General features: G+C 40.7%; 2 protein-coding genes across 2 annotated transcripts; both read left to right on the top strand.

Moving 5' to 3' along the window:
• The first annotated feature begins 921 nt into the window (after positions 1-921).
• LOC125890829 (GRAM domain-containing protein 2B) lies at positions 922-18397 on the top strand. Its single transcript, XM_049579648.1, has 14 exons — positions 922-1137; positions 4667-4777; positions 5080-5167; positions 6508-6577; positions 6864-6967; positions 7759-7854; positions 8082-8153; positions 9124-9213; positions 10465-10576; positions 11216-11377; positions 11752-11827; positions 13183-13287; positions 13614-13695; positions 16936-18397. Exons 1-14 carry the CDS (start codon positions 1046-1048, stop codon positions 16975-16977), a joined length of 1302 nt encoding a protein of 433 aa, XP_049435605.1. The 5' UTR covers positions 922-1045; the 3' UTR covers positions 16978-18397.
• Positions 18398-19744: 1347 nt separating this feature from the next.
• LOC125890836 (testis-expressed protein 43-like) lies at positions 19745-25434 on the top strand. The gene is made up of 5 exons (XM_049579661.1): positions 19745-19796; positions 21498-21619; positions 22154-22262; positions 22806-22987; positions 23070-25434. The coding sequence occupies exons 2-5, from the start codon at positions 21573-21575 to the stop codon at positions 23113-23115; spliced, it is 384 nt and encodes a 127-aa protein (XP_049435618.1). The 5' UTR covers positions 19745-19796; positions 21498-21572; the 3' UTR covers positions 23116-25434.
• The last annotated feature ends 1543 nt before the right edge of the window (positions 25435-26977 follow it).

Raw genomic sequence — 26977 nt, 5'->3', positions numbered from 1 at the left:
CTCAGCTGCCCGATAAACCCGCTGCTTCTTCCCACTTTAGGAGGTTAAAGTGTGAAGAAGCAGCGGGTCTGTGGGGCAGCTGAGTGAAGTGGAGCCTGAGGAGGAAGCACCGGTTAGCCCCGGTTTCACTACAGGCAGATTCACTCGCTACAGGGGCGAGGAAATAAAACCTGAACAGCCAATCAGAGTGATCTCTCTCACCGACAAGCTCCGCCGCCGATTCAACATGCTCAATTGTCCGAAAAGCTGCCGACGCCGAAGTGCCGACGGTGCGGGACACACCACAAAAACTAGGGTGACAGACGCTCACCGACGGCCCGACTTTGGTTGATGGCCGACCGTCGGCTTGGTGTGTCAGGGCCTTTACACAAACATGTTACTCTCTATGTCAGTCCACTGAACTACAGTCAGTTTGAATGAATGTGCTACAGCAGGTGTTTCCTCCACCTGACCCTCCTGCCCTATCTTTGTCCATACAGTAAAAAAAAATTTAATAAATAATAAAATGTAATATCAACAAAGGGGAACTGATCAGATTTCATCCTGTTTGTGCAGCAATGAAAAGTAAAAAAAAAAGGAACAAAAGAGAAGAAAGACTTGTTCCTGTGTAAAATGATCCAGAGAGCCGCAAGGGAACTTACATGTTCCCACTGACACCAAATATCTCAGCTTCTTCTGTCCACCATGATTTTATGTGAACAGAGTCAAATAGAGAAGAATAAGACAAGATTTTAATGCAACATAGACGAGAGCAAACAACAAACAGGACAGAGCTGGGTAACATGTCACTGACCAAAGGTTCAAATCCACACACACACACACACACACACACACACACACACACACACACACACACACACACCGTCCTGCTGTCTGATAGGCTGGGACATGTGAGCTCAGGAGGCCCAGCCGACACGCCCACAGGCAGGTGAGGGAGCAGAGGATCAGGCTGCGGGGTCACTGCACCTCTCAGCTCTCAGGCAGGACGGCTCCGCAGGACAGAAGGACAGACGTGTGTTTGGTCGGTTAGAAAGTGTCGAGCGTGATGACAGAACAGTGTGTGAACCAGCAGTCATCGCAGGAAGACACCAGGAAGTGTAACAGAGGAACTGCAAAGCATGAGGACAGAGATTATCAGTGAGTTTGTGACTGCAGACAGTCAGAGATCAGATGTGTCTAAAGCCACGAACTGGAGATACTGGTGCCAGTTGTTTTATTAGTATTAATAGTGTTTTTATTAGAAGTAGTATTTGCATGCTGCTATCAGCTAATGGATCAGTTGACTGACAGAAAGTTTAAAATGTATTTCCTGGCTTCACCTTCTAAAATGTGCTTCCTCCTGTGTCATATATCACTGAGTAATAATGGGTCATATTTCAATTTTGGGCTGTTTGTCAGATGAAACAAGCAACTTGTGAAATGAGATCTCGTCTTGGTTCCTTTTTTCTATCAAAAGTAAAAACACAGTTATTCATAAGTACACACAGGTTATTAGCTTATCAAAGACAAAATGAGTCCTTATCTGTGTTTACACTCTGTTGACTGATAACTGACAGATATAAGTCAGATATGTTTAAGGTCACTGAGAAACAGAGGTCACGTTACATAGTTTGTCCGGCTGAGAACAATGACAGGTTAAAAAAAGTTACACTCAGTTCATTCACATTCAAAGAATTATTATCACAAATGTTCGTATGATCTTCTCTAGTTGTGTGTCTTGTCACGTGCATGTTGCATGATATCGCCATTTTACCAACTATATCATTTAACATTTAATCAAGATTAATGTTACGATTACTGTGTTTTATTTATGTCTTGTGGCCGCTCTGCATGTCTGCATGTTTCAGTGTTCCTTTGCTTGTTGCTTTGTGTTGTGTGAAAGCAAAGGCAAGGATTTGGGGGGTGGGACACAGAGGACACGCCCCCCTCAATATTTATAACATGTTAGAACATGTTTGTCTCCCCCAGCAAACACATAAAAGTAGCAGAGGACTTTTGTGTTGGAATTAAAGACACTGACACCATAGATTAATGCACAGAGGGCATGGCTTAGAAATAAATTCAACAGAAAGCAGAAAATTAAGTATGTGATGCTTCCTGGTGAAGCAACTTTACCGCATGGGCCGTGTGCATGTTGCATGATATTGTCATCTTACTAACTATGTTATTTAACATTTAATCAAGACCAGCTTTTAAATTAGTATATTTCATTGATGTCTTGCGGCCGCTCTGCATGTCTGCATGTGTCAAAAAACATTGGTTATAATCAGTGTTACTTTGCAGTGTTTAAGGGCTTTACAGCATACAGCATCCCGCTGTCCTTCGACCCTCACAGCGGATAAGGAAAAACTCCCAACTTCTGCTTTAACGGGGAAAAATATGGTAGAAACCTCAGAAAGAGCATGTGAGGAGGGATCCCTCTTCCAGGACAGACAGACGTGCAATAGATGCCTTGAGAAACACGAGAAATAAAAACATTAAAGTAGCAGAGGACATTTATTTTTTATAAAATTAAAGACATTTACACCATAAACTGATGCAGAAAAGGCAAAACTGGTTATAACTAGTCCATAGCCATTGGTAGCTTTGTCACCTTCTACCTATGCCAGTCCTCAATGCCTATGTGCAGTTTCACATAGATTGACCACGTCAGTGAGTAGAAAAACGTGGGACAGACAGAATGACTGACTGACAGAATGACACACTGACAGTTTCCGTGATTATGTACAGCATACCATACCATGACTTAGTCATACCAAACATTAGAAAACAACACCAACATTGGTCCACAGGGGGAGCCACAGCGATCGGTCGCATTTTAGCCATTTTGAAGCATTTTTCTGTTGTTATAGCACCACCCAGTTGCCAATTAGAGTTAAATTTCTCCAGTCACCTTGAGGCGTCCTGTTCTACATATCTACCAAGTTTAGTAAAAATCCATATGGCGGTTAGGCCTAGATAAGAAATGAGCTCTCTAGCGCCCCCATTTTGTTTGATGGGCTCAATAATGGAGGGGTCCCCTCAGATTATGTGTGGTCATATGCCTACAAAGTTGTGTGGTGATGGGTGAAACCCTTGAGATGTTCTACACCTTTATGTGATGAGCCACGCCCTCCGCAATATTCATTGCCTTATAGAAGCTCAGTTTTAGGAAGTTTTCCAACTTTTGCCAAGAGGGAACTTTAGATATTGCTCCCTAGATTATGTTCACCCAGTTTCATGCAGATCGCTCAAACTTCCTAGGAAGAGATCCATTTGAAGTGTTTTTCAAAAAATTCAAAATGGTGGAAAATCTATATAAGTGGAAGTTATGGGTTCTTGAGGCAAATGTGTTCCTCATGAGGAGAGGCATCTCTGTGCAAAGTTTCATGTCTCTACCACATACGGGGCATGAGATATGCCCATTCAAAGTTTGACATTTCAATGGGTTGCTATAGCGCCCCCCTTTGGCCAATTGATGTAATATTGCTTCATTGGCATCCTCCCATGACCCTCTACCACTGTGCCAAATTTCACATGGATTGACCAAGTCAGTGAGGAGAAAAACATGGAACAGACACACACACACAGTTTTCATCATTATAAGATCAGTTTTACTTGGCTGTGTTTGTTGCTTTGTGCTGCTCGCATGCATAGGCGTAGATTTCAGGGGACATGCCCCAGCCAACATGTGTATGCAGGGCCCATGTGGGTACATGAGCTGAAAAATGGGCCCTACATGGGACTGTTTACGGGCTTCATGTTGACTCCATGCCAATTGCCCACATGGGTGGGTTTACCCAAGTGAGGTGTCTATTTTGGGCCCATCACAGTGCAGCTGATGTGGAGGCCACATACAGTACAGATGTTGGCTTTGACCGCCCTCAGTATTTAAAACATGTTCGTTTGTCTCTCTAGTAAAAACATGAAAGTAGCAGAGGACTTTTATTTTGGAATTATAGACATTTTCTTATGCAGAAAAGGCAAAAAATGTGGCTTAGAAATTCAGCAGAATGCAGAAAGTTTAGTATCTGATGCACAAAATTTCTACTCCGTCCAACACAATGTGTTAATAAAACCTACACTACGTCCTTGCTTGTGCTTGTGCTTGTGCATATATCGATAGTGGTGATAGTTGTTGTGTCATTGTACCAATGTTGTTTCCTGTTTCTCTGCATGGTTTGTGCTCTGTCATGACAGTGCTTATTTTGTTGCTGAAAAACTAACCAGCTGGCCAACACACTGACACAGTTACAGAAATGCTGATTCATGCGCGTCGTCCTTGTGAATAAATAAAACAACATAGAATAGTTTGATGTTTTTGCAGCCCTTAAACATCTATATTAGTATCAGCCAGTGTCAGTCAGACTCTAAGAAGGACCCAGATACTTGTTTTTAGTATTATGGTATGTCTCAGTACAGTTGCTCAAGACTATGGTCATTTAATAAGCAGCAGATATCTCACTGTTAAACTTCACAAGCTTCAGCTGAGTTTTAATGACTCTGATTTTGTCTGATGAATCATTAAGTGGAAATGAAGTGGATTTAAATCCAGACTCACTCTTGCTGTTTGCACATTAAACATCATTCCACCTTGATCTGCTCTATTTGTTGAAGCTGCCTGCCGCTGAAGTATTTTGGATCATTTTCTCGTTTTGTCTGACAGTACTTTTCTTGCTGTCTGCAGTTCAGATCTAGAGAACATGGAGGAGCGGCAGAGGTATGAGAGGATGGTGGGTGAACCTCTGCAGGCCGTTGATCCGGAGCTGTCAGGCCGGAGGAAGCCAGCATTAGTCAGGTAAACTAACTACCTAACTACCTAACCTAACTTACCGACTGATAAGTAACAGAAATAAATCACAGAAAAGTCAAGGATGTTATTTTCGAGCATGTGCAGAACAGTGGTTACCAACTAGTCCGGGACAGATAAGGTGTATTTTATTCTTTAATTTTATTATAATACCGATTAACTCGTTGTAATTTATGTAATTTTACCTGGTCACCTCTAATAAACAGTGCTGTATCAGTGTTATATAAAGCAGACAGTCATGTAAGCTGTAATTTAATATTATATAATCCTTTATTGTGTTTTGTCTGCAGATCAAAGACCTTCGATCACTCTCTGCTGACTCAGGTCCAGACCGATGCAGACTCCAAGATAGAGAGGAAGAAGTCTCACTACAGCCAGGTGAGCGTTCCTTAACTCAACTCTAATACATATTTTATCACACCTATAAACGTCATTACAGCACGGGGACAAATCTCAGATGGTGAGTGATAGCAGATATCAGTCCTGCTGACCCAGTTTTATGCCTGCGGGCCGGCAGAGCCGTGGCTGAAAGCATTTTGTTTCCAGGTTGTCCGTCCATCAGTTCCATGTGAACGTGATATCTTCAGAACGCCTCAAGGTGGTTTCTTCACATTTGGCACAAATTGGCACCACATGGACTCAATGATGAACTGATTCGTTTTTGGTGGTCAAGGGTCAAAGGTCAAGGTCGCTGTGACCTTGTTTGTCTCATTCTCATGAATGTGATATCTCAAGAAGAGCTTGAGGGAATTTCTTCACTTTATAAAATAAAGTATTTAGATTTTGGTCGTTGAGTATCAGAGGTCAAGGTCACTGTGGCCTTGCATCCACCTCATTCTCATGAATGCAATATCTCAAGAACAGTGTGAGGGTAATTCTTCAAATTTGGCACAAACATTTACTTGGACTCAGAGATGAACTGGTTAGATTTTGATGGTCAAAGCCACTGTCACTGACCTTGTCTGTCTTATTTTTGTGAATGCAATATCTCAAGAACACCGCTGGGAATTGTTTTTCAAATTTGGCACAACTTTTCATTTGAACTCAACAATGAACAGATCGGATTTTGGTGGTCAAAGGTCAAGGTTAACACAACCTTGCATCTGTCTCGTTCTCGGGAACATGATATCTCAAGAACACTTTAAAGGAAGTTCTTTAAATCTGACACAAATGTCCACTTGGACCAAAGAATAAGCTGATTAGATTTCTGTGGTTGAAGGTCAAAGGTCAAGGTCAGTTTGACCTCACAAAATATGTTCTTGGCCATAACTCAAGAATTCATACGCTAATTATGACAAAATTTCACACAAATGTCTAACAGGAAAAAAAGATGAAGTGATGATATTTCATACCCAAAAGGTCAAAGGTCATCTTCAGTGTGACATCATAATGTTCAGCATAAAGCACTTTTCTGGCCGTTATTCAGAGTCATATCTCAGGAACAGAAGGGGAGACATTTGGTCAGATACTGAATTGGTGACTCTAATCTTGAAACTGTGCTGATTGTATAGATGTGAAGCATCCATGTTTTCACTGACATGGATGCAAACTGTAAGAGAAACATGACTGGTGGGCGGAGTCATACAACTGCAGGGTGGTAATCTATCAATGCTTTACTTCAACTGATAATGATGCGACTTCTGATTAAATTTGTAAGCATGTTCTTGTATTTTAACTGTGTGTGTGTGTGTGTGTGTGTGTGTTGTGTTGTGTTTCAGCTTTCGAAGAGCAACTGCCAGTACCATAAAATATTTAAGGAGATCAGCAAAGAGGAACAGCTCAGACAGAGTGAGTCTTTACTGATCACAGCTGTCCGCTCCACCTTAAATACTGGATGAGGGATGAGATAATAGCTGAACATTTGATACCTGCCAGCTTTCTGTTAAACACCAGATAATGATTTAAAGCAAAGGTTCACATGGTTGTGCACTGAAAGAGTTTTTGGTGGCTGTTTTGTTGGACGCCAACACTTTCTGTCATTCCTATCTTTTTTCCCACTAAACTCAAACTTAAAAGAAATAAGACTTTTTGTAGATTCCCGTCAGTAACCTGATGCTTTGTACCTGTTTGTCAGGTTACACCTGTGCTCTGCAGAAAGACATCCTCTACCAGGGACGGATGTTTGTCTCTGACCACTGGATCTGCTTCCACTCCAAGGTGTTTGGCAAAGACACGAAGGTACCGTGAACTGGGACAGAGGCCTTGTTTAGATCTGGTGATAACATGAGTTTCGGTGATCCGATCACAAGTGGACAGCAGAGACACATCGCTGTTCACACCTGTGCCTATCATGCGTCTCCAGATGACCACCGGTGTTCAGACTTCGTTACTGCCCCGTGCACAGTTATTACGTCCACAGTTGTTCTGGCTGCTTGGTAGCATGCTTGCTGGTCACGTTAGCGGCTGTGGATACAGCTGCAGATATTGCCGTCAGCAGAATTTAGCATGTCTCATTTTATAGGGCAAACACTTAGTCAAACGCCTTGTAAATTAGGTTACAGGGCGTTAGTGCATCATGTCCTATACTGATGATGTAGTCCTTTACACTTCAGAACTTATCCTTAACCATCTAACAGTTTGATGATATCCTACGAATTATTATTAAAAGTAATCTCAGTTTTCCATCCCAGAGGTCTTTGGCACAGAGTCCTCAGACTGTCTCACTCAGGTCTCATGTTTCCACTTTTCCACAGTCTTACACAAAGTCTGTGTTTTGCTGATGTGATGTAATAAACTTGTGTCATCACTTCTTTACTGAGGTGCAACATTTACTGGGAGGGTCTGTTAAGTTCCAGATATCCCCTTTCCAGGAGTCCCCCTGCCAACATGGCCGCACACTTTACACATTGCTCACACATGAGGTCTCACAGCTTCTGTACCCACCACTTCTTGAGTGATTCTTTACCATCAGAGGGTAAACTCGTCCCTGCAGGGCTCACCTGTTCATCACTGGTGTTTCTCCGCCTCAGATTGCCATCCCAGTGATGTCTGTCACACACATCAAGAAGACCAAAACTGCCATCCTGCTGCCAAATGCTCTGGTGATCGCCACCGCTAACGACAGGGTGAGAAGAAGGAAGACTTACTTTCTCTTTATTGCTCACACATGAATTATTCCTACACAATCCAGGTAGCTGAAGTATCTGCCTTTGTTTGCTGGTGACTTACCAGACCTCATTTTGGTCAGTCAGCACTGTTAGCCTCAAATACCTGTCACAACAACAACAACAACAACAACAACAAAGACAACAAAATTAAAACCTGGAAAACTTCTTCCTGTGTTTTGTTGCAGTACGTCTTCGTGTCCTTTCTGTCCAGAGACAACACCTACAAGTTCTTGATGTCCATCTGTCTTCATCTGGAGGTAGGACAGACTCCCCTCATGCAGGCTTATCTCTTTGTTAGCCGGGTAGAAAACCTGTATTATGAAAAAGAAAAAGACCATCATCATCAGATCATTTGACCTTTTTGTTTTATCAAACACAGGAAAAATCAAGGCTGCTCGTCTTAGTTCCTTAAAGGTTGTTTTTGTTTTGAATGAATGATTTTAAGTGCCTTTTTTAGAAGGTCATGCTGATCAGGAAGCACTGACTGTGCCCTACAAGGCCCAGTTAGACATTCCTGATGTTGGCATTGTACATTTCTGCAAACTACGGATATGTTACATTTGCATGTTATTCTGTAGAGGATAAACTTAACATCTTAACAACGCTATCATAACGTGTGTTTATGTTTAGGCCCAAACCACTTAGTTAGGCTAAGGGAAAGATCATGTTTTTGCTTCAAAGACCCAATTTTGGAGCATAAACCCTGTTGGAAAGGCAGCAATATCTTGGTATAAAACAAATGCTTTTCGTGGCACGATCCAGCTGGAAAAACAGCGATGGAATGCTGATATGATACGTGTTTGTGGTTTGCAGACACGTACCAACCATGCCAACATTTATGTTTGGTGACTTGACTGAAATTGACCTACAGATTTTAGTCCTTTAAAATCCTGAAATTGAATTTTCCCTTAAAGCTTTGAGCTTGTTAAAACTATCTTTAATAAGCTACTGTGCTTTGTTCTCTACTGTCAAACCAGTGTATGGGTACTAATTATTCACTTAAAACAAAAGCTTGCTGAGATGAATGTAAAGTGTTGTTTGCAGTTCTACTAGAGGTTGTATTCTGTTCTTTATGTCACTACCAAAGTAGAAACACCTCTGCAGATCTGACTTGGGTCAGAAGTTTGCCCAGACTTTATGTCTTCGTGATATCAACCAGCTTTTTTTCCAAATGAAAACTTCTGAGCATGAAAACAAACTGTATCTGACTGTATATTATATTTACAGGAGAAGAGCCCATGCAGCAGCCCCGTCCCCTCCTCAGCTGAGAACAGCTTCAGAAGTCAGAGGTCACCTCTGTCGCCTCGCTTTCCTCTGGTAGGTCAGACACAAACTCACCAGGATCACTAGAACACCAAAACAGATTTCCTTCTGTGATGGAGACATTATGGAATCAAACATCTGAATAATAGCTGAGTCAGAGGTGAAAATAATATCATATGGTGGGTTGTTTTCAACCAACCAACCAACCAAGCATGTTGTTTCTACTCCATTCTGTTCACATCACATGAGGCTGGAGGTGACTCATGGGAGCTGTAGTTGTAAAAGGCAAACAAAATACTTGATTTATGGGGAAATTTATTTTAAAATATGGACAGAAATCCCACCGGATGAGCTGGAGCAGATGCAGACATATGTGCTGTGTTGTATATTACTCTACAGTTTGTTTTTTACACCCAACAAAACTGTATTCTAGTGTGATTGTCTTGTCAGTGTCTTTCTCTTTGACCTCCATCATCAGCCCAGATATTTTATTCAGGTTTTCCACACATTTATTTCTTCATATCAGCATCACTCGCCACATATTGATCTTTGGAGCTGCGCATCACTCCAAGCTACAAAGTGCACTCTGGAATAACCTGGACCATTCGTTAATTTGAAGCGCTGTTTAAATATATGTACCATTTGGTTATTCAGAGCACCACTCAGCGCACTTTGAGCACTCTGAGGAGACTGAGAGCTGAGCTCAAAGGGATAGTTCAGTTTTTTTAAGTGGGGCTGTATGGGGTACTTATCCATAGAAAATATATTACCTACAGTAGATGGCAGTCCACAGTGTTTGAAGAAGCAGACAGGAGTCCTACAAAAAAGGTAAGCAATCTACTGCTGTGGACAACAAAACATATTTTAGCAGCCAAAAAAAACCAATAGCAGTTAAAGTATCAGACTTCAGCCTGCTTCTCCAAACAGGGGGTGCGCTGACTGACATCTACATTCAATGTAAAATCCTGTCTGTGGATAAGTATCTTATACAACCCCACTTCAAAAAACTAAACTGTCCCTTTAACCTTCATGAATTCATGTAGAAATAAAACACGATTTCTTAGAGCAGCAGCACCCTCTTGTTAGTGTAGAGCGTAGAGTGTCAGATTGGAGTTACGATTGCACAAATCTACAGCTGCACATAAACTCTAATTCTATGGGAAATAATTATATGATATTGCTCCGCTTTTTCTTTACCTTATCCCTCCTGCTAACAAGAGGACTGAAAACTGGATTTCTGGTGTTCAATATGTGACTCACCCACCAGTCAACATGTCGTCTGTGTGTGTTCCTGTGTGTCTGTAGAATTTTCCAGGTGTTTTCTGTGACCTGGACGGAGCAGTGAGGCAGAGGAGGCAGGAGATGGAGGAGAGCAGCAGCTCCGACTCCCAGACCCCCGACTACGACAAGATAGCAGGTATCACCAATCAAACGACCAACTGACTGACCAACTAAGCAACCTCATATTTTTTAGGATCCACAATCATGACTCATGAAATTTACCTTTAGCTGTGAGCAAACTTTAACAACTTATACTGAATTAGCAAACACATGTCAACAGGCTTTAAAAATCCACAACTTCAATTTCCCTTCTGCATCTTTATTCTTTATTTTATTCAGTTTTCTTCTTTTAGTATTTCCCTTGCATCCTCCTTCCTCTGATTATGCTCACAAGACAAACATACAGTGGTGACGTCACAGTTCCCAATACTGTTCACTTCCTCCTGTCCCCTTTATGTCATTCATCGCTGCAGTGGGCATCGAGGATAATTCATTACACCTGTGAAAAGCTCAGGAGCAGAGATGAATGGTAGAAGGATGTAATGTAACACCTGGACATCATCCACTGTTAAACAACGAGGAGAGAAAAGAAAAAAAGGCCGTTGTGTCCTGTTACACAGTGGAGTTCATTTACCAGCTGACCCTACAATACCAAATAGAGCCAGTGTCTGGCTAAAGGGCACTTCAGCAGGATTATACCTGCTTAAAGTCAGGTCGAACCCTGGTTATCCACATAAAAGTCTTTCTATTCACAGTGCTTTCTGCGTCTCTGCAGAGTTCCCCGTTCCTCAGTTTCTGGATGTGTTGAAGCACACAGACGGTGCAGCTCCTCCTGAACATCCAGACCATCAACAACACAAAGTCAAGAACCAGCATCAGAACCAGCATCAGAACCAGCAGAGCTCAGACAACAAGCAGCACGACACACACTGCACCGGTATGAATATTGTCCTGTCTGCAGTGTTAGTACAAGATCCAGTCTGTAATCCTCCAGCTGCATATTTAACCCAGGAAAAGAGCCAAACTGGACTTTATGAAGTTTGTATCCAACAGTCATCCAGTCTGTCCCTTACATTCTGATCTCACAGTCCAGCAGATGACAGGCTGAATGTTTTTATAACCCCACGATATTTGGGTTTATGGTTTATTATGTTGGAATGGTAAAGAACAACACAATGAAACAGAACTTTAGTTAAAATAAAACAAAATATAAACAAACAAAAAATATTATTATTACTATTACTATTATTACTACATAATAAGTGAAGTTTATTTTATCGATCTATAAAAAATATTTTTTTCTGTTTGCAGGTTCACAGATGGTGATCGACAGCAGAACTCTGAAACCAGTCTCTCTCAACACTCTGCTGTTTGTCTACCTGTTTCTGTGAGTCATTCATTCATTCATTCATTCATTCATTCATTCATTCATTCCAAAATTACTTAATTCTTTCATTTGATTCTTCTAGTTGTTTTCGTCAGTTATTCAGTCACTTGTTCATCTGTTAGTTTGATCAGTCAGTTATTCACTTATCATCCATTCATCCTTCCATTCAGTTACACATATTCATTTATTCATTCATCTTTATTTAAATTTTCATCACTTTTATTTGCACACACGATGAATTCAGTGACTCATCATGTCTTTATTAATCTGTCCGCTTGTTCATCTAATTGTGTATTCATTCATTCATTCATTCATTCATTCATTCATTTTTTTCAAAAATTAATCAGTTAATTCCATTCTGCTATGATTCTTCTATCAATTTTATAACAATTTGTTTATATTAACAGATTCATTTCAGTCACTTCATGTGTTCATCCAACTGTGTTTTCATTAATTAATTCATTCGTTCATTCATTCATTCACTCATTCATTCATTCATTCATTCCAAAATTACTTAATTCTTTCATTTGATTATTCTAGCTGTTTTAATCAGTTATTCAGTCTCTCCTTCATCTGTCAGTTTGATCAGTTATTCACTTATTATCCTTCCATTCAGCTACTTTATAAATCTGTCCACTTGTTCATCCAACTGTGTATTCATTCATTCATTCATTCATTCATTCCAAAATTAGTTTATTCTTTCATTTGATCCTTCTAGTTGTTTTCGTCAGTTATTCAGTCTCTTGTTCGTCTGTCAGATTGATCAGTCAGTTATTCACTTATCATCCATTCATCCTTCCATTCAGTTGCATATATTCATTTATTCATTTGTATATTAATGATGTATTCATTCATCTTTATTTCAATTTTCATCACTTTTACTTGCACACATGATGAATTCAGTGACTCATCATGTCTTTATTAATTTGTCCGCTTGTTCATCCAACTGTGTATTCATTCATTCATTCATTCATTCATTCATTCATTCATTCATTTTTTCCAAAAATGAATCAGTTAATTCCATTCTTCTATGATTCTTCTATCAATTTTATAATTCTTTGTTTATATTAATAGATTCATTCATTAACCTTTATTTCAGTCACTTCATGTGTTCATCCAACTGTGTTTTCATTCATTTATTCATTCATTCATTCATTCATTCATTCATGAAATGTTTCATTTAACATTTTGCACATTTAGTCCACATTATTGATGAATCTAAAAATGCACTCATTAACACGTATTAACCTTCATTCACACGTTCACTCACTTCTCTAAAGTTTTCACATTTTTTCATCCATCCAGTATTTCCCTTCCTCCCACTGATGGTGTGTTTATGTGTGTGTTTCTGTCAGGGTGTGTGTCCTGGTCTTGTCTTCCTGTTACCTGGCCTTTAAGATCGTCTCATTGGAGCAGAGACTGACGACGCTCGGCTCCATCACGGAGTTCACCCACCAGGAGTGAGTTCACAAGAGTTCTGGAGAGACAGGGAAAAACAAACCTGGAAAACCTGAGCTGGGAAAAATATTATTATATGTTATGTTACTTGTTGAAACACCTCAGCTGGCAGCTGCTTCACATTTCCAGCAGCTGCAAATTTCCCAAATTTAGGGTTAAGTGTGGGACCAATTGCAAAATGAAGAACAGTAACATGTGCATGACATAAATGTGACATGTACAGTTTTATAGATCAGATCCGGCTGACTGCAAAATACAAGATTATATGATTTTGCTCTTCATTCATATTTAATCATTTATATCCATCGATGTTTGTTTTTTCCCTCAGAAATGACTTTCTGCGAGGGAGTGACGTGAACACGGAGATTTTCTCTGAACTACTGACCATCAACCTGATGAAGCTGGAGAAGGTCAGTCAGTCTCTCTGCGCTTCCAGCTTAAATTTAAGAGGAGAAAAGGTGAATTTGTTTCCGTTAAAGAGGCAACAGACAGCATCTTTTCCTAAATATATCATGATGAAAATAATGTGGGTTGCACAGGGTAGTGTCCACAGTAAAATCAGACTATCAGTGTTTACATAGGTTACTTAGTGGCTTTGCAATCTTTGCAATAAGCTTCTGCCACCAGGGGCGAAATTTCGCAGAAAAAAATCTGCTTTACAGCAGGAAACACGTCATGTATTGTGAAACTGGTCGGTCAGCCAATCAGGGACTGGAGCTGGTCCTTATGAGGAGTTGGGCATGAGATAGTTGAGTCACGAGCACAATGGCAGACGGACAAAGTTTGGAGACAAGTGAAAAACGGCCTAGCAAAAGAAAAGGAGCTCCTCTGTGTGAGGAGGCAAAGAAGAGCAAAAAGGAGAGTGATAAAAGAAGAGGAAAAACAAGAGTAAACCTCAGTCAGGCGTTCAAGAGATGGAGGGAGCTCCGTGACCAAAGAGGCTTCAAAACCCATGTCCAGCTAGCTTTCTTTCTAATGGATCAGTAAGTAACACGGCTAAATGTTAGCTAGACCAGAGAGGACTGGACTGTACTGGCTGCTAGTTCATTCCTAGCTGGCCAGCATCGCAAATCTGTTGCCTCTTAAACGTCCCTAAATTCCCTCAAAAATTCTTCTTAGTTTAGTTTTCACACATAAAAAGTTGTGTTGGGGGAAATTCAGAGATTTGTCGGAGTTTGTCTTGAGCCAGAAGTTTACAAAAACCCCGGAAGACTGTGATTAAATCATGTTGAAAGCATCCCTCAGTTCACTCTGCTGCAAAGGGACTTATTTTATTTTTAACTTCATAAACCCAACTCCACTAAATTAGACGGAGGGTAAACTTGTCCAGGATGTTTTTTCCCTTCATCACACTTTGTGTCAGAAGCAGAAAGCGTCAGGACAAAATGTAACCAGACGCTCGTTGCCGTTAATCAAACATTTATAGTCAGTGATCTATTCGTAGAGAAGCATGGACGTCATCTGTAAGAAGAGCTCGTTTCTCATCCGTCAGTCGGCACCGTGTGTGAGTGTGAGCTACATTAACATTTCAGACTGACTCTCGTCTTGTTACAAACACACGGCAGCAGGTGACGGCAGTTTCATAAGAAAAGGAACTCGCAACAGTCCACCTCTGCATACACTGAACCTGGCTGCAAATATTATGTATTACAAATCAAAGCCTAATCAATTTAATATGAGAAAATGTATATTTATTCTAGAGGAAGGAGGACTCAAATGCAGACAGACACAAAGCAAGCGGGTCGGATGAAGGGACATATACTAGAGGTGAAGATCAGGGACAGGTTACAGGTTGGCAGCAGAATGACAGTCTGAACAAACAAATCCAAGAGGGATGCGACAGGTGAGCAGGTCAGGGACAGGTAACTAAGAAAGGCAGGAACAGATCAGATACAGATCAGATAAACACAGGCACAGGTTCAGGTTCAGATGCAAATGCAGAAGTACCTAGCAAAGAGCAGACGAAGATGTGCTGGTATAACTACTGCAGGATGATTGGGGAATGAGGAACAGGTGAGCAGGTGGCTGCAGGAGAAAGTCTGAGGACATCTGGTGGAAGGATGAGGAAGGTCAAGTCTGGAGAGTTCCTAGGAAATGAATGAATGAATAACACAGGTAGCAAAAATTAACCTCAGTGGGCTGTTTTTCTCCTCACTGACTTGGTCAATCCATGTGAAATTTGGCACAGTGGTAGAGGGTCATGGGAGGATGCCAATGAAGCAATATTACATCAATTGGCCAAAGGGGGGCGCTATAGCAACCCATTGAAATGTCAAACTTTGAATGGGCATATCTCATGCCCTGTATGTGGTAGAGACATGAAACTTTGCACAGAGATGCCTCTCCTCATGAGGAACACATTTGCCTCAAGAACCCATAACTTCCGCTTATATAGATTTTCCACCATTTTGAATTTTTTGAAAAACACTTCAAATGGATCTCTTCCTAGGAAGTTTGAGCGATCTGCATGAAACTGGGTGAACATAATCTAGGGACCAATATCTAAAGTTCCCTCTTGGCAAAAGTTGGAAAACTTCCTAAAACTGAGCTTCTATAAGGCAATGAATATTGCGGAGGGCGTGGCTCATCACATAAAGGTGTAGAACATCTCAAGGGTTTCACCCATCACCACGCAACTTTGTAGGCATATGACCACACATAATCTGAGGGGACCCCTCCATTATTGAGCCCATCAAACAAAATGGGGGCGCTAGAGAGCTCATTTCTTATCTAGGCCTAACCGCCATATGGATTTTTACTAAACTTGGTAGATATGTAGAACAGGACGCCTCAAGGTGACTGGAGAAATTTAACTCTAATTGGCAACTGGGTGGCGCTATAACAACAGAAAAATGCTTCAAAATGGCTAAAATGCGACCGATCGCTGTGGCTCCCCCTGTGGACCAATGTTGGTGTTGTTTTCTAATGTTTGGTATGACTAAGTCATGGTATGGTATGCTGTACATAGTCTCGCTCACCAGACCTTTCTCAAGAAAAGAAAGGTCTGGCTGGGCCGACTCTCACTTTAAGATTGGAGAAAAAAACGCCCCGGCTGCTTGTATTTCTTTCAACCAATCGCAATCGTTCTGGGCGGTGCCAGCAATGGTGCGCTTGCAAATATTGCCGGGGGGAAACAGGTTTTGGTGTAACACGCCCACAAAAATATCGCCTACAGAACGCGAACCTTGGCAGAAAAATGGCTACATCCCCGCAAGATCAAACACCGCAAAAGTTAGTAAAGGACGAGTTGAAAACTGCTACACAACCGGAGGTGGTAAGGCAGGACTTCAGCGGGTGGCTCGTTCCGCCCAATGAGAGGCTGATCTATGCAGTGAACTTCCGCCCACTCAGACTATACTGCACATAATCACGGAAACTGTCTGTCAGTCATTCTGTCTGTCCCACGTTTTTCAAACACTCTGTCTGAATACATTGCTCTTCTTAATGGGTTCAGTTGACTATTTAATCTGCAGTTTCCTATGACCTGTATCCCAAACACACACCATGTGAAACGTACGTGGGTAACTGTGCACTCAATGGGTATGGACTAGTATTATGTAATGAGCTTTGTTGGAGGGAGCCTGAGATCTAACGACTGCTTCTCTGTAACTGTTAACAGTTAATATAACACATGACGTCTGTTTTTCCAGGTGCAGAAGAACCTGCAGAGACTGCTGGACGAAGCTGCCTGAATGTACTGGAAACCAGTATATGATATAACACTTCTGTAAATATACTGTAAATATGTAGTTTAAACGCGGTAGATGTTTTAAACTGACATCACTGAGATGTATTAATGCTTTAATATGAAGAGCTTGAAAAAACAATCTAGTGTCACTCTGAAGACATGTAATATCGGCTCTTGGTCATTGACTTCCAGCATCAGACATCGACGAAAAAAGCAGTATGGTTGTGTCAGCGCGATACGTGACTGGCCACTGTTATTCTGTAATGGCGGCCAGCAGTGTCAGGGGGAACGTGGCTGGACAACATAAGTTAATGAGGCAAAAGTCCAAGTTGGGTGGACGAAAGAGGGTGGGATGGGTCCAACAACCACAGACTTTCACCCAGGAGGCCGGTGTTTGAAAGCCAAACCCTGTTCTTTTTTCCTGAACCCAACCACGTGTGTTTGTCGTTGAAGGAAAAAAACATCAATTTGCCGTGTTGTACCGATGTAGTGCTTTTATTTTGAAAGAGACTCTATGTAAACTGTACATTTCCTGTGAAAACAGAAGTGTATTTTGAAAACAGACAATGCATGTAACAGGCTGAAGTTGACACGGCGTCCCAGAACGTCAACAACCAACACACCCAGGGTACCTTGGACGTCGTATGTTGACGTGGAAAGTCCATGACCAAACGTGGACATGTGACGAGGTCGCAGTGAGAATGTGTTGTAAAATGATGATACGCACACTTTAGATACTGCTAAAGAGTGTTTCTCTTCCCTCCGTGGTGACGAGTCTGTTTCACCTGCAATCACGCCCAGCTGTGATGTCACAGTGCACTGACACACCTGGAGTACACTGTGACATCACTGCAGCAAGGTGAAAGTTAAAACCACGGGAGATCAGCTGAAACAAAAACCAGCTGTGATTACAGATCAAACTGTGATTAAGGTTTCATCGGCTGAAAGCTGATTCAGCAGTATTATAACAGTACTGCGTCTGCTTGATGTAAATGTAGTACAAACAGCAGTATTTTAATTATTTTATATTTCGGCTGATTGTTTTAGAAGGCGGTAACTTTTTTATTTTTCTGTCTGTGCAACAAATCAGCTCATGTTGCTGTATTTACTTTAAAGTTTTTTGACCTCGACTGTTGTGTGGTCACAGTGAACTCACCTCTGTTTACAGTGTCTGAAGGGATCAAGGTCGTGTTCTCAGAGCTGGATTTATCTTCCAACTTTTGTTCAGCTTCATGGTTGACACATTTCTGTCTACATGATGGGATTCAGGACTGAAAACCAGCTCTGACCTTTGACCCACTTCACAACCCCGACTGGGTTTAACTCATGTTTACCTCACGCTGCCTTAAAGCTGCACTTGAGCCTCTCTTCACTTCTTGCATTTTACAAACTGTAACATTTCAGATGTTTGCCATTAAAGAGCATCGTGGTGCTGTAGTTGGTGCTGATTCCTTTGTGAGTGCTTGTTGTGTCCAGACCAGATGTTTTGATGTTAGGTTCAATGACATGTGTAATTACCTTTAAAAATGGTTATGGAGCATGTTAGTTTGTGGACATGTAAACATGGTAGACTACAGTTAACTAAGACGAGGAAGCAGCAGCTCAAAACCTTGTAGTTCTTCATTTAGCTCTACTGTATCCATTGCCTTTTCTTGGGTTGTGATCATAGACTGTAAAAATAATGGACGCAGCCACCTTAATGTCACCCACTGGTTTGTAGGCTGGTGTTTGAGGCCTCGAGTTTGGCATTTTGTGTTTTCTGGGGGGGCCAGATTTGACCATATTTGACAGCCTGTCACTCAACACGTAACTTTAAGCCTCAACAAATTGTAAACCGGTGAGTTATATAAAAATTCATCCCTGTATAGTTGTCATGAGCAGAGTTGGGTAAGGGTTACTTAAAAAGTAACCAAAGTACTTTACTGCGTTACTTTTTAAAAAGTGACCAGTTACTTTACTGCATTACTCCCTGAGAAAAGTAACTCAAGTATTTTTAAAGTACTTTTGAGTATTCTACATTTCCTATTGGCCAATGGACCACAGGGCGCTAAGCCTACATTTTTTTGTCTCCAAAATTAAAGTTATGGACCACTTGCCCTTCACTGAGATCCAGTTCTCCCATCACAGCCGTCACTTTGACCAGTAGAAACACACAACGATCTGCTGCCGTAGACAACTGTATGACAACAACACCCCAGCGTTTTTAATATTTCCTCTAGGGATGTTACCACACAGAGTAAAAGGGGAAATGATGGTGTGAAACAGCAGAGGCACTTTGTCAACCCGCTGAGTTAACGTTACTGTCATTAGCATCAAGCTAGCAAACAATGGCACATCCTCACGGTCGGACATAAAGTAATAACATTAACAAATAGCGGCGGGGCTTTTACTCACCACAACTGCAGAGGCTCCCAGCTTCATTTGAAACAGACTACATTATAGACGCTCCGTTATTTATTAATCCCTCTGTGTGTTTATATATTTACTTTTTATCCACTTCGTTGTCTTTGTAAAGTTAACATATCGCACCGTCATTTCAAACTCAACACTTGTTTCAAATTAAAAGCCCCTTATAACCTCGGCTGAGAGAACCCCTCCATTTTCTAAATAGGCTTTTTTGGTTGTGGAGGATACAGTAGCTTGAATGTTTGCAGCGCTTCAAATGTAGCTCCTGCCATCTGTTGGCGCTTTTAGGTGACTACAACAACATGTCAGCTGGCACATGAACACACAGTGACTCAAATAATAGTGAAAGTAAGAAAAATAGGACAAGAATAACCCGATGACATCACACACGCCGTGAAAGACGACCGGGGATAATTGGTGAGTACCATCGTGTAGCGTGTCATGCCTGTCAACCAAGTCACGGCACGATTTTATGACTCCACAATCATGTAATGTGACATAGTGACTTTCAGAACGGGCAGAAAAGTTGTGTAGCGTGTACCAGGCATAATGCAAGTCCTGAGTCTGGCCTGTCTGTCAGCGAGTCCTACTCCATCTGTTGAGTCATGGGGATTTTACTGACAATCCCGTGTAATGTTTTAGACTCCACTGTAGACAACGGCAGCATTTCTTCTACCACGTAGCGAGCCACAAGCTTCATGACTTTTTTCAGACTGATAGGTTTAACGTTATCTCCGTTATTGGAACCAAAAGACAGTCGTTGCTGTTTCAGAGCTGAAGGACCAGCGTTCTAAAAGTAATGCAAGTAACTGATGTCTTGTTTGAAAATGTACTCAAGTATTTGATTACTCAAACAGCAAACTAACATGTTAGGTTACTCGTTACTGTAAAAAGTAATCAAAGTACTCTAACGTGTTGCTTTGTACTTTGTAATGCGTTATACCCAACTCTGGTCATGAATGTGAAAATCAGCGATAGAGACCAAAACTGTTCTGTACCAGGCTGTAAACATGTTTATCTCTGCTGTGAAGTTGGACATTTTAACATGGAGGTCTGTGGTGGTGATCGAGGGCTATAAGGAGCCAGTCCCAAGTGGACATTTGATGAACTGCAGTTTTTGGCACTTCCACACTGACTTCATTTTTTAGCCTCGGATGTTTCCACTCAGTTGTGATGTGACCTCACATCTCTTGACCAATCAAAATCAGGAGCACTTCTCACAACAGTAGTGCTTGTGCTGTCACATCCTGAACAGACCCCAGATGTATTTATATTAACTTGGAAAATGGACAATTTAAAATCTGGTTGTTTTTAACATTAAAAGTTGTTCAGCAGCCAACTCTTATTTGTTGGTGCATCTTTGAACGCACCAAGCTCTGACAAGATCAGAGGACTTTTTTCTTTTATAATGGTACGCTGCTAATACATGAGAAGCACCGACTGTGGCTCAGGAGCTACTGGACTGCACCAGTTTCAACATGTAAAGGCATGTAAACGCCATGTCAGCTTCCACACATACAACCAAGAAGCTTTGACTGGGAGATTGGAAAATCTTTTTGAAATTTCCAATATATCTGACTTGGTGGTTAATAAAACGACAGCGCCTTAAAATGCAAACAAGCATGTTGCCCAATATCACCAACGCCTGCATGTTGGAATTTTCTCATCCCAGTGTGAGCTGAATGCAGCAATGATTTCAGTTTAGCTGCCATATTTAGATAACAAATGGCTTCAGTTAGCGATGGTCAGGCGATGTGCTGGTGTGACTGAGGGACACAAATGAACCCTAAGGTCAACATGAGCCTGACAAAAAAAAGAAAAAACAAAAGCTGCAGATGTAGGAGATCACCTTTCTTTGCTCCTGCACCCTGCAGAGAACCTCCGTGCTTCATGAGAGGGATCTCCAGAAACTTATGAACTCCTTTTTTACTGTAGTACAGGCCTGGACACATGCATAACAAATGTCACATGGTAAAAAATAACCCCCCAAAATTCCTGGATTTGTTGCTCACTCACCTGAACAGTGGGTTTCTTTTTTTAAATACTGAGTTGTGCCCAGTAGATTTTAAATCAGACCTCAGTCAGTTATAATCAGCAGTTCACTGATTCATTCCCAAGGTCTCTTCTTGTAATCCTACCCCTTACCCACCATGCACTGGGAGGTTTCTAAGGCGACCCTGACAGTCAACAAACATGGCTGCTGCTGCTGCTGCTGCTGCAGGGAGCTCTCACAAACATGAGTGAGTAATGTTTCTGATTTTATACTAAAATCTGAACCTTTGAAGTCACAAACCTCATCAAGTACCCAATCAGATGTGATGTGAACTTTTTTACTCAAGTTTTTATTTTTATGTGATTCTCTTAAACATGAAAAAAAATGCAAATTTGACCTTTGACTAGAAATGTTTGATTACTTTAACACCGCTCTGAAATGTGACAATATGTAATTGTGAGGCGCACTGGGGGCTCATTTTATCGTATGTTGGAGAAGAGCTGAGCAATCTGAACAAACAGATCATAACACCTGTCCCTACTTTTCAAGATGATTCATCGATCACTTTGCTCACACAGTAGTTTTGGTGCTCATTTCATTTCCCTGGGGCTGACTAACAGCAACTCTGAAGTACTGCACGTACATATCTGCAACTTAGTGTAAAAGGATATATACAAAAAGAAAAGCTGAAAGCAAAGCCTGAAGATCAAAGACACAATGTGAAATTTGTTGAACACCTGGAAAACCTTCTTTCTGTCTGTCTTCTCATGTTCACGTGGAGGCGATCCTGCTCCCACATCCCAACGTTCTCAGCTCGACATCCCATGATCCCCAAACTGTATGTGATGCCATGGAAACAGGACATGAGGAACCAGAGGCTGCTGATGAAGGTAGACACCAGAGACACCAGTGTCTCTGACAGTCTCCATCCATGTCAGTGAAAACATGGATGCTTCACACACAGAAGATCTATACAATCAGCACAGTTTCAAGATTAGAGTCACCAATTCAGTATCTGACCAAATGTCTCCCCTTCTGTTCCTGAGATATGACGTTAAAACGTGATGATGTCACAGTCAAGCTGACCTTTGACCTTTTGGATATAAAATTATCATCATTTTATCCGAACAAACGTTTGTGGGAAGTTTTGTCATAATTTGCTTATGAATTCATGAGTTATGGGCAAAAACATACATTGTGAGAGGTCACAGCAACCTTGACCTTCAACCATCAAATTCTAGTCAGTTTATTCTTGAGTAAAAGTGGACGTTTGTGCCAAACTTGAACAAATTCCTGAGAGGCGGTCTTGAGATATTGTATCATTGTATTGTATTGATATCATAAGAATAGGACACATGTACGGGACGGATAACACAAAAACATGTGCAGTGTGTGTGTGTGTGTGTGTGTGTACCTGTGTGTGTGTGTGTCAGAACGCAGCTCTGGCAGAGATCCCTGTGGTTCCTCTGGAGGAGTCCTTGTGTTTTTGTGGTCGGGAGCGTCTCTGCCACAGTCAGGACTGCACTCACCGCTCCGCCTCCTCCTCCTCCTCCTCTTCCTCTGCTCCTCTCAGCCAGACAGGACTGACAGCTCACCACTCCTCCCACTTCTCCAGGTAGAACACCTCAGAGACTGATCTTGAGAAGTCAAATTTGGACTCATTCAGCTAACATTTAAAACTCTTTGCTTTCCTGCAGGTACAACAGCTCTGTGATTACCACCAGGCGACTCTACCAAGCCTGAAGACTCATCACACAAACACTAATAAACCTGTCTGCTTTACACTTTCTCTGTCTTACTATATAATGATGAAAACTCTGTGTGTGTGTGTTCCACGTTTTTCTCCTCACTGACTTGGTCAATCCATGTGAAATTTGGCACAGTGGTAGAGGGTCATGGGAGGATGCCAATGAAGCAATATTACATCAATTGGCCAAAGGGGGGCGCTATAGCAACCCACTGAAATGTCAAACTTTGAATGGGCATATCTCATGCCCCGTATGTCGTAGAGACATGAAACTTTGCACAGAGATGCCTCTCCTCATGAGGAACACATTTGCCTCAAGAACCCATAACTTCCGCTTATATAGATTTTCCGCCATTTTGAATTTTTTGAAAAACACTTCAAATGGATCTCTTCCTAGGAAGTTTGAGCGATCTGCATGAAACTGGGTGAACATAATCTAGGGAGCAATATCTAAAGTTCCCTCTTGGCAAAAGTTGGAAAACTTCCTAAAACTGAGCTTCTATAAGGCAATGAATATTGCGGAGGGCGTGGCTCATCACATAAAGGTGTAGAACATCTCAAGGGTTTCACCCATCACCACGCAACTTTGTAGGCATATGACCACACATAATCTGAGGGGACCCCTCCATTATTGAGCCCATCAAACAAAATGGGGGCGCTAGAGAGCTCATTTCTTATCTAGGCCTAACCGCCATATGGATTTTTACTAAACTTGGTAGATATGTAGAACAGGACGCCTCAAGGTGACTGGAGAAATTTAACTCTAATTGGCAACTGGGTGGCGCTATAACAACAGAAAAATGCTTCAAAATGGCTAAAATGCGACTGATCGCTGTGGCTCCCCCTGTGGACCAATGTTGGTGTTGTTTCTAATGTTTGGTATGACTAAGTCATGGTATGGTATGCTGTACTCAGTGGGTATGGACTAGTTCTGATATAGTTATATTAAGACACTTGGTTCCTTCCCATCTGACATTCTAATGTTGAACATGGTTCGATCACTGTTGAATAATGTTTTCATTTTGAAAGTTGAATCAACGTTGATTTCGCAATATTGTTTTAATATTGTTTCATAAACCTTGAATGTTGTTTCAAAATTGTTTCATTGCTGGAGCAGATCTTTCTAAAATTTCTGTGTTCATTTATGAGACTTTTGTTGACCTTTTCACAACCATCAGAATTAAACATTGTGTCAGTGTTGTTTTAATGTTTAAACAATAACTGACATAATTTCAACCACATTACAGCGTTGCAGATTGGTTGTCTGCCAGCTGGGTTGGTTGAGTTTGCAAAAGAGGAATGAGTCCCTTTTCAGATAAACAGGAGAACCAGGAAGCTACACAAGATATTCAAATGGCAAACTAAAATCTGCAAACTACTGATGAAGAAATAAGAACGAGGCAGAAAGCCTAACTACTGAAGATATGTAAAATACCACAACCATGGAAAAACATACTGTATACTTTATATATGCTGCATAAGTATTGAAGACAAAAAAAAAACCCAACCAACAACAACCTATAAAAAAATTGATGTGTTTATAGATGCAGGAACAAAAGTGATAAGCAATGACCCAGATGTGCACAGAAAGTACAGACAGATTTTATTCAGATTCAGATTCAGATTCAGAATACTTTATTAATCCCCGGGGGGAAATTGTTTTTGTTCCAATGCTCTGTGCAAAGTAGAAATAGAAATACAGCATGAATGGAAACAAGAGATAAAGATGGAGATATAAATAAAATACTAAAATAGACAATGAAATAAGTAAAATAAAATATTAAAGTAGACATTAAAATAAAATAAATAATAAAATAGTAAAGTAAACAATCTGAAATATGTACAATATGCAATGAAATGGTTGTAGCGTTATAAATGAATTTATTTAAATAATTTTATTTAGAGATTTGAGGCAGAAAAACAAATACAGGAAAGATTTATAACAGCTTTAATACCATGGCTGTTGAACATACTAATTTCTGATTGGCTGACAGGTGTCTTTTCAAAAGGGTCACTGCCTCTTTCCTACCTGCATATCTGTATCCATCTCCTATTTGCTGTTTATGCTCTATGTAATGGGATAATAATGTGACGAACCCCCTGTTCCTGTTTCTTTTTGTCTGCAGTACTTCTTTAAAATCAACAAGGTCATTGTGAGTTTGATCAGTGTGACGCTCAGTCAGCTCCTGCACTTCTCATATTCACCACAGGGTGTCAGTGTTTGTGAATGTAACACATCAGTGGAGCTTCAGCACCTCAGACAGATAGCAGGTTTGAAGTAAATCACTAAGATTTAATAATCTCTAAAACCAGGATTATTTTTGACAGTCTGATGGAAACATGGAGCTGCAGCAGTGTTGCTGCTTTAATCTGATCAGAGCAATCATTTATTGTTACCATGCAAAGTTTATAATATGTTTGAGAAAGTAAAACATTTATTTTTTGTATTTCTGTTTTGAGACTGCTGTTTGTAGTGTTGTGATCAATAAACCATAGATTCTGGAGTGTTTCAGCAGCATAGTTCTGCTTTTTTGTGTCTATCTAATCTTTATATTATTATTTCATAAATATTGAAAAAAACTAATATTATATAGATTATATTTCAGATTGGAAACATTCAGTCACTCAACCAGAAACCCTCATGCTGCAGGGCGACACTGCTAACCACTGCGCCATCGTGCTATGTATTGATGAAATTTTTAGCTATGAAAACTTGTGTTTAATATGCATTGCAGGTCTACCTCATTTAATTAAGGCTCCTATAAGTAAACAATTTAAAAAAGTACAACTTACAAGTGAATAAAAGTTTATTTTGTTATAAAAATTGAATCAATTGAATTGAATCAATTAACTTTTAATATAAAGAGGTTAGTGGCTAACACTTAAAATAATTAAGTTTTCCCAGCATAATAAATTACAATGGGTTGGATGGAATTAAAACAAACAAATCAGAATATCTCAAATAAAATAATTCGACCACCAAATATCACCAAAAGTTTTAAATATTAAGTTGCTTCAACCTAATTAATAGTTTTTCGATGTCAAAGCAAATCATGTGGGTTGTACTAAACTATCTGAGTTTGTCTGATTACAAAAGACTCCTTGAGTTGGAGCTACTTAAAAAGATGCATGTAACGTGTTACTGTCATTTTTTAAGTTGAATGAGTGATTTTTTTTTAGAGTGCATCATTTCAACAAAAATTTTAATGCTTCATGACTGTAAATGATCGATTTGTTACCACAAAACACTGAAAAAGTGACACACCTGGGACTCAGTGACGCACCATTATGACATCTTCAAATGAACAGAAGTACGGCAGTAACATAACAAACTAAAACAACTGTGTCGCAAAAGGGAAGTTGGTTAAACTGGTTCCTGTCATTTTGTCCTTGTATTTATTATCCAGTGTTTGGCTTCAGCATCAAGCACTCTGTCAGTGAAAGCAGCTGTTGTCTCTTATGCAAACGATGCTGCTGCTGCGCGCGCGCACCCTCCGCCTCCCTGCGTGCGTCTATTGGCCTCTGTGTGAATGTCTCGGTATGACACCAGCAGTGATGACAAATCCCTTTGTTTTAGGCTAGCGCGCGCGCACACACACACACACACACACACACACACACTGGAGACATTTGGTTCAGTGTAAGGTTAGGCATAGTTCATGTAAAGTGTTCCTGCAGCTTTTGGAAAAACATCTTTGCTCTGTTGTCAATCTGGGCATGCGCAGTTGGTTCACTGAGCCCGAACACTTCAATATAATAAACATATTCATGTTGTAGTGTTATCTAGACTTTAACATCTCTGTCCCCTGTCGTCATCTCAAGTGTCCTCTCTGTCTCTTCCTCTCCTTTTCTCTCGAC

Source organism: Epinephelus fuscoguttatus, linkage group LG6, assembly GCF_011397635.1.
Source record: "Epinephelus fuscoguttatus linkage group LG6, E.fuscoguttatus.final_Chr_v1".
Lineage (NCBI taxonomy): Eukaryota > Metazoa > Chordata > Actinopteri > Perciformes > Serranidae > Epinephelus > Epinephelus fuscoguttatus.
The sequence above is the reverse complement of the archived record's forward strand: the minus strand, read 5'-3'. Positions and strand labels throughout refer to the sequence as shown.

Excerpts from the sequence above, each read along its gene's own strand:
- LOC125890829 (XM_049579648.1), top strand. The coding sequence starts at position 1,046 with ATGACAGAACAGTGTGTGAACCAGCAGTCATCGCAGGAAGACACCAGG. Across the intron at positions 9,214-10,464 it reads TGTCGCCTCGCTTTCCTCTG|AATTTTCCAGGTGTTTTCTG; the intron begins GTAGGTCAGACA and ends GTGTGTCTGTAG. Across the intron at positions 11,378-11,751 it reads GCACGACACACACTGCACCG|GTTCACAGATGGTGATCGAC; the intron begins GTATGAATATTG and ends TTCTGTTTGCAG.
- LOC125890836 (XM_049579661.1), top strand. The coding sequence starts at position 21,573 with ATGGCTGCTGCTGCTGCTGCTGCTGCAGGGAGCTCTCACAAACATGA. Across the intron at positions 22,263-22,805 it reads ACCAGAGGCTGCTGATGAAG|AACGCAGCTCTGGCAGAGAT; the intron begins GTAGACACCAGA and ends TGTGTGTGTCAG. Across the intron at positions 22,988-23,069 it reads CACTCCTCCCACTTCTCCAG|GTACAACAGCTCTGTGATTA; the intron begins GTAGAACACCTC and ends GCTTTCCTGCAG.